General features: G+C 42.9%; 1 protein-coding gene across 1 annotated transcript; it reads right to left on the bottom strand.

Annotated features, from left to right (window-relative positions):
* Positions 1 to 3,226: 3,226 nt before the first annotated feature.
* On the bottom strand, positions 3,227 to 6,431 carry LOC122838162. The gene is made up of 3 exons (XM_044128586.1): positions 5,826 to 6,431; positions 3,573 to 4,995; positions 3,227 to 3,340 (listed from the first exon to the last, which is right to left on the bottom strand). Exons 1-3 carry the CDS (start codon positions 6,429 to 6,431, stop codon positions 3,327 to 3,329), a joined length of 2,043 nt encoding a protein of 680 aa, XP_043984521.1. The 3' UTR covers positions 3,227 to 3,326.
* Between the last annotated feature and the right edge of the window lie 2,046 nt (positions 6,432 to 8,477).

Below are 8,477 nucleotides of genomic sequence, written 5' to 3'. Positions count from 1 at the left end.
GTCCCTTCAGCCACTCCTTTCGTGAGGGATCTCCAACGCACCTGGCCTGTATAAACAGGCCTAATTAATCAGTTACATGTACAGAAGTTTCATAAGTAAATATAACTTATGCAACTAATATTGTTACGCAACAAATCAATATACAATCATAATAGGCAGGAAAACTAGCGCTAGCATACTAGCTCCCGATCCACACTCACCAGTTCCTTCTTGAGTAACTGTGATTCTGGCAACGTTTGGTTGAGTGATCATCCAGCTGCACGTCAGAGTCCCGCAGCGCTTTCTGGCTGAGCTGCGATTTGCAGCCATATCAACTGTGCTGTCCAATTTAGGACGCTGACGTGCAGCTGTCACATGACGTCAGAGTCGCGAGAACACTATTGTTCTCGCCTGGTTGAAAAACAAATTTAAAGGTTTTAATTAAACCTTTAAATAAAAATAAATAAATAAAATTAAATCTAACAAAATGGAAAATAAAATAAATAAACTAAATCTAATACAGAAAAATTATCCTGGTTACATCCTCCCCTCTTTAATTCCTGCACGTCCCGTTGCATGGTTACTTAAATCAATTTTTCTGAATATTCACATTAGAAACTTGACTGAGAGCCTCAGTGTACACATTTGCCAAACCATGCAATAGAGCCTGAACTACTGAAATGAGTGGCTTACCCAACACAGGATATGTTAGACGACTAGGAGGTTGACGCTGTCGATCTGATCGCCTGGGCAATATTTCAGACTCAACTGAGTTATAGGGTGAGCTGACACTTGCAGGACCTATAGATGACTCAGATTGAACGACCAGATGATCTTCAGCGTCAGGTTCTTGAACTTCAGGTAAGTGTTCATCAGGTATTTCTCCCTCCAGGTGTACTTCCACAGCCTCAGCTACACGTGGTTCAGAAAGTTCCTCTGTTTCAATCTGTTCCACAGGTAGCTTGTCTTCATAGTGAGACAGTGATGAATCAGTTGTTAAACAGGATTCTTCCTTTTCAGATGGACTAGCAGTCTCAAGGTCTGTGCTCTGAATTAGAGGTACAGGATGCTCTGTACCTGTAGGTGAAATGGGCTGCAAAGTCATGAATCCCGGTGATGACTTAAACTTTCTCACCTTCACACTGGATCTGGTTGGGAGTGGGATGGAAACTTCTGGCACATATGGCTCAGCATCCTCATCCATCACATCAGGGACATCCAGATGGCAAACATCCTGGCTGCGAGTCTTTCGTTGTGAGGCAGGCATGGAGATGGAAGGGTCTTCTGTGGAGCAAACTGGCAGGAAGCCACAAGGAAGCAACAGGTCTCTATGTAAAGTACGAGTTGGTCCCTCTTTGTGTTCAGGTTGTACAGTGTAAACTGGTACATTTTCAGCTCTGCCAACAACTTTGTACACCCCTTGTTCCCATCTATCTGCCAGCTTGTGCTTACCCCTCAGACGGATGTTGCGAACCAGTACTCGATCTCCTATCTCCAAACTGCATGGTGTAATTTTCTGATCAAAACGGATCTTGTTCTTTCCAGCTGACTTAAGGGCATTCTCAGAAGCTAGTTTGTAGCTTTCTTTCAGGCTGGATTGTAGATTCTTAACATACTCTGAATAAGAGATGGATGATTGTTCTCTGACGGGTAAACCAAAAGCCAAATCCACCGGAAGACGAGGACAACGACCAAACATGAGTTCATAAGGTGTGAACCCTGTTACCTCATTTCTTGTACAGTTATATGCATGTACTAAAGGTTTGACATACTCTCGCCATTTTGACTTTTGTTTCATTTCCAGGGTTCCAAGCATATTGAGCAGAGTGCGGTTGAAGCGCTCGACTGGATTCCCTCGTGGGTGGTACGGGGTAGTTCGGCTTTTCTTCATGCCTACAACTTCACAGAGCTCTTTAATGAGCCTGGACTCGAAATCTGTACCCTGGTCTGAATGTATACGCTCTGGAATTCCATAATAAACCATAAATTCATTCCAGAGGTACTTTGCAACTGTCTTTGCCTTCTGGTTGGGGGTAGGAATAGCAACTGCAAATTTGGTGAAGTGATCAGTAAGAACAAGAATGTCTTTAGTATTACTACTGTCAGGTTCAATGGTTAAAAAGTCCATACATAGCAGTTCAAGTGGTCGGCTTGTTTGAATATTTATTAAGGGAGCTGCTCTTTCTATTTGAGCTTTACGCCTTACGCAACGACCACAGGTTTTTACAAAGGTCTCTACCTCTAACGTCATTTTGGGCCAAAAGAAGCGTTGGCGCACCAAATCAATTGTTCTTTCGATGCCCATATGCCCCATATCATGGTGCAAGCTCTTTAAAACAGCTGGTCGTAACTTGGGTGGTAGGATTAGCTGGTAGATAACTTTATCTCCATCATGTCTTCTCCGATATACGATTCCATCCACCAACTCTAACCTGTTCCACTCTCTCAGGAGCAAAGGAAGGTCAGGTAGCTCCTCTCGAACTGATGGAAGGACCTTCTCACCAGTCTCCAGTTGATGAATGACCTCACGAATAGCAGGGTCAGCTTGTTGCTCTTCCTGGAGATCGACCCGAGATAAAGAGGGGATTAGAGGCAAACCATGCAACTCTTCATTGCTGAACCCATCAGGGATGGAGCTAACAGAGACAGATAGAGACTCAACCAGTGCAACAGATCGACTTAGTTCAGTTTGGTTCTGTGTTCGGATTATACAACTCTGACAGATGGCATCCACAATTTCAGGGGATATGTCATGGGTTTTTTCACCATTACCCAACTGACTGGTCAGATGTTGAATGAGCTCCCTCTCTCTGCAGTGCTGGTCACTAGAAATATCTTCATGTGAGCGTCGGGACAGAGCATCAGCATCCAAATTCTGTTTTCCAGCACGGTACTGCAGTTTGAATGAGTAGGTAGACAGTGCCGCTAACCACCGATGACCTGTAGCATCCAGCTTGGCAGAAGAAAGAACATAGGTGAGAGGGTTACTATCTGTGACAACTGTAAAGTTAGTCCCATAGAGGTAATCATGAAACTTCTCAGTAACACTCCACTTCAGAGCCAAAAACTCCAGTTTATGAGCAGGATATTTTGACTCACTGACCGATAGGCCTCGGCTAGCTAAGCAATAACGCGCAGCTTGCCCTCCTGCTCTTGGTACAATACTGCTCCCAACCCATTTGTACTGGCATCAGTATGTAAGATGTATGGCAGTTGTGGATTGGCAAACCCAAGAACAGGTGCTGTAGTCAATTTGGAAATGACTGTTTCAAAGGCAATCTGCTGATGGCTAGTCCATTTATCTCCAAAGGATTGCTTTGGATCCGAGTACTTTCCTTCTGATTTCTTCAGCTTTGCAGGACTGCGGGCAGGAGGATAACCACGGGTTAATTCATTAAGTGGTTTGACAATAACAGCATAGTCTTTAATAAATCTTCGGTAATATCCAGCAAAACCCAGAAAAGATCGCAACTCTTTAAGGTTGCGGGGGACTGGCCAGGATTTTAAAGAATCAATCTTTTCTGGATCAGTCTCAACTCCTTTTTCAGAGATAATGTGTCCCAAATAACGTACAGATGACTGGAAAAACTTACATTTCTCTGGAGAGAGCTTTAGTCCAAACTGCTTCAACCGGGAGAGCACACGCAGCAGCCGTTCCTCATGTTCTTCCAGAGTGGCAGAGAAGATGATGATGTCATCGAGGAAGACAAGGACTTCTTTAAGATGCAGATCTCCCATGCATCTCTCCATTAGCCGCTGAAATGTGCTAGGCGCATTTGTAATTCCTTGCGGCATCCTGTTCCACTCCCAAAACCCAAGGGGAGTTACAAAAGCTGTTTTAGCCTTATCTTCTTCTGCCATCTCTATTTGATAATAGCCAGATTTTAAATCCAACACAGTGAACCATTTGGACCCTGTCAGAGCGCAAAAAGATTCTTCCAAATTAGGAAGGGCATATGCATCTTTGATAGTTTGAAGATTCAGTTTCCTGTAATCTATGCATAGCCGGACGGAACCATTACGTTTCCGAACAACAACTATTGGAGAGGAAAATGGTGATTTAGACTCTCGTATGATGCCAGCTCCAAACAGGTCTCTAAGATGTTCACGGACTGCCTCCAGATCTTGAGGATGGATTGGCCTTGCTCTGTGTTTAAAAGGCGTTTCATCATTAAGTCTAATGGTATGCTTAACTGCGTCTGTACAGCCAAAATCCATATCATGATGAGAAAATACTTCAGGCATGCTGTTCATTTTGTTGATAATATGTTCTTTCCACTCAGGTGGAATAGGAGAGTCTCCAAAGTTAAACTCCAAAGTGGTTTGTTGTGAGGTTTGAGATGTGATTTGTTGCGACAAAACAGTAGGCGCTGACCCAATGTCTGCAATAATGGTTAATGGTGATATGAACACCTCTTGCTCTGATTCATTCTTCATGATCACTGGGACTTTATATGGTGGATACCGTGGCAATGTAATTAGACAACTCTGAACACATAAACCCCCTGGTAAAGGTGAGCTAGGGTGTTCAACAATGGCCCACTTATCTGCAGATGGAAGGGTGTTTTTAACAGAACCCTCCAAGACAGTGGTTTGGCCAGGTGAAATAAGGACTGGAGTGGTGCTTAATAGCCTGACAGTTCCTGCCCTTCCTGATTGATTTTGCTGGTGTTTTAACTGTAGCAGTTTCAGGACCGCTCGATATCCTTGGGCCATGGGTTGAAATTGTACATGGTTACCGCTAAGATGTTGTTCATACAGTGGCTCCAGTGTGTTCATGCCAATAAGTACATTAGATGGCCTATCAGGACTAGTATCTGGGACCACAAGAGCAAGAGTTGGTACCTCTGTGTTTACTCCAATGAAATCTTCAGGGAAGGTGATGACCAGCTCCACGTACCCCAGATACGGAACAGACTGTCCAGCAGCACCTTCAACCTGTAACAAATTATCCAGAGGCATTACAGGTTGGTGACTTAGCTTATCATTATAGAAAGAAACTGGGATAGTTGTCACCTGTGAACCAGTGTCTAAAAGGCAGTTACATACATGACCATAAATGTCAACAACAGCAGCACACTTTGATCCAATCAAACCTTTGGGTAGCTGACTGGGTAGTTTATTAGCTTGCAGTTCTATACATTCAACAGCCTTGTCTTTAATGAAAGGACTGGTTTGGCTGTGACTGGTTCCAGTTCGTCCCGCAACAGGAACCAAGCCTAGTTTAACTTCTTCTGAGAGACATTCTGCTGTCGCTGAGCAAACTGTTTCCTTTTTCTGGCAACAAGAGCAGGGTTTGGTTCATTATTACATTGTGGCTTAATATGACCGTTTTCACCACACCTGAAACAATAACCAGGTTTAACCTGAACTGGTGGGGACTGTTGAGATGTCACTGTATTGCCCCCTTTTACACCCTGCTTACTGTGTGTTACCTTAGGTTGTGATGTAGTCCTTGGCTGGGTGGTGGTGGATGTTAGCTTAGCCAGCTGCCGCTGTACATCTGTCAGTTGTTCTGCTAACTGCTGAGTCAATTTGGTTAAAGCAGCAACTGCTCCACCATCACCTGTGTCAACACAAGTCAATTGCGCATGACTGACTACTTTTTGTTTGGTGGACCCCAAATATTGTTTCATCCGGGAAGTTTTAGCTGCCTCCCTGTCCTCTTCAGTACGTAGAAGTAGTAACAGTTCAGAGAAATTAGGTGGGACCAGTTTCTTTTGTTTTAATTGGAGTTCAGCAATCAAAGTATTGTCCCAACAACCCCTACAAAACTGGCTTATAAGATGTCGGTTTACATCCTTGGCCAACACACCACCTCGTTTCAGGGCTAAATTTAATGCTACTTGCAGCCGCTGGAGGTATGAAGATGGCTTCTCCCCTGCATCTTGGAAAGTGTCCATGAATTTTGCAAAGAGTTCTTCTCCATCTTGTACTGTGCCATATGCCGAATCCAATATGTTCAGATACACAGTAGGTGGAGTATCTGAACTTAAATGCTTTAGCATATCAGCGGCTGGGGGAAGTAGACTCTCCATGATCCTCCTCGATCGCTGAAGCTCAGAAACTGATGGGTCTTTTAATAGCAGATCCACTCCTGAATGCCAGGTCTCATAGTCTGCTTCATGTGCTGGTCTAGGCAGCCGTCCAGAAAACACTCGGAGCCTTTGTAGATGGTAAGCACTTTCCTCAGCTTTCATAATGTGTTCCACTACGTAGCGCTGGACTTCAAGTGGTTGGATATCACTATCATGAAGAGAAGGTTTCTGTCGTGAAGTAGGTTGCTGCTCATTTCTCAATCTGGGAACTTTAGGATCAGTGGCAGTTGACGACGTTGGCTCTTTCTTCATTGTTGGATCTGCAGATGCTGCCGTAACCTCAGACTTCTCATCAGGATCCTCCATCTTAGCAGCTGAGTGAAGTTCAGCAACTGATTGTCCAATCTGAGTCATCGTGGATTTTAACACCTCTGCAAAGTCCATGCCAGAATGCTTTGCAAGTTTCTGTAACTCAAGTAAATAAGAATTAGTTTTATTCCGTGCAACATGTTCTGCATATACAACAGCTAATTCAGAAATAAAAAATGTATCTGACTTCTCAGCTGATTTGAATGCATATGGTAGAATGGAACGCAATTCATCTACTACTGTACCACTGCTAAATTCAACCACAAGCTGGCCCTCAAACTCAGAACCTGCTTCAGAAATGATTTCAATCTTTGTTATCTTACCATATTGTTTCAAAAAGTCAAATACTTCCTCTTTATCGTCTTCATCTGAAATGCCTTCAACCAAAACACAGTTGGGAATTTTTACGTCAAGGTTTTGAAATTCATCCATATTGATGATGACAGGAGGAAAAAAAATAAATAAATTTGTGTTTAACAAAATGCCAACAACCTCCTGGCTAGCTCGCCAAGTAATGTAACCCACGTTGCATTCAAGGGCTAACAAGATTTTAAATAATCCGATTTTAAATAATCTAGCTAGGTTCGGCTACGAGAGGAGATGGCGATTTGTAAAACACAGAGACCATAAGATGGTGCAAATTGGTGAATTGTATTTACAATATATACATACAAATTAGTCCATAATTTGAAGAAAAAAAATTATAATAGAAAAATTAAAGTCCTTATGGACGTCCACCAGTCTTTGTTGATGATGGAAAAAACCCAAAATAGTCCACTTCCTTCGATGGGGACTTGAGCTGATCCTCCAACTACTTCGGAAGAGTGTTTCCAGATTATAAGGCTTGTGTTTCTGTATCCGCTTCTTGTAGCTCGCCAGTCTGGTCAGTAAACCAGACAATCCTTCCTATGGTCGAGGTCCCTTCAGCCACTCCTTTCGTGAGGGATCTCCAACGCACCTGGCCTGTATAAACAGGCCTAATTAATCAGTTACATGTACAGAAGTTTCATAAGTAAATATAACTTATGCAACTAATATTGTTACGCAACAAATCAATATACAATCATAATAGGCAGGAAAACTAGCGCTAGCATACTAGCTCCCGATCCACACTCACCAGTTCCTTCTTGAGTAACTGTGATTCTGGCAACGTTTGGTTGAGTGATCATCCAGCTGCACGTCAGAGTCCCGCAGCGCTTTTTGGCTGAGCTGCGATTTGCAGCCATATCAACTGTGCTGTCCAATTTAGGACGCTGACGTGCAGCTGTCACATGACGTCAGAGTCGCGCGAGAACACTATTGTTCTCGCCTGGTTGGTGTTAAACAAATTTAAAGGTTTTAATTAAACCTTTAAATAAAAATAAATAAATAAAATTAAATCTAACAAAATGGAAAATAAAATAAATAAACTAAATCTAATACAGAAAAATTATCCTGGTTACACATACATTTCTGGATGAGCTTCAGTTTCCCCCTTTAAACTCAGAATTGGCTGATCTGACTGTTCAGAAGTTAAATACTGCTTTACAAAATATGCAAAACTCCTGGACCCGACGGGTTCCCAGTTGATTTTTTTAAAAACATTCCAGGCCAAACTTATCCCATTGCTTCATTCTGTCTATGTTGAGTCTTTACCACTCGGTTCACTTCCCCCCTCGCTAAGACAGGCTTCTATCAGTGTTCTCTTAAAGAAGGTCAAGGATCCCGACCTCTGTACTTCTTCTTGTAGTTTCTCAGGCAAAATGTGATGCATTTTCCCGTGCTAATTTCAAACCACTTTGCTACTACAGCTAGCTAAACATGGCTGACAGGGTTGGGGTGGGTTGTAACACATCTTTAAAAAGTGTTGCAACCATCCCCTTACATACAACTAAGAGCATTTTGATTTTAATAATTTTACAGAATGCGTAGGCAGTGGATACGAAAGACTGATAGAGGTGTGCCTGCAGATGTTTTAAAAAAGGCATCTGATTTGGTCACAAAGAAGAGCAAGTCAGTCAGATCAGTTGCAAAGGCGCATGGGATCTGCCATGTAACACTGAGCAGATACTGCAAATCACTGCAGAAGCTGAGAGAACAGGGGTCCAGTGA

This window comes from Gambusia affinis, linkage group LG01, assembly GCF_019740435.1.
Source record: "Gambusia affinis linkage group LG01, SWU_Gaff_1.0, whole genome shotgun sequence".
In the NCBI taxonomy this organism is placed as follows: Eukaryota; Metazoa; Chordata; class Actinopteri; order Cyprinodontiformes; family Poeciliidae; genus Gambusia; species Gambusia affinis.
This window is presented reverse-complemented; position numbering and strand designations above follow the sequence as displayed.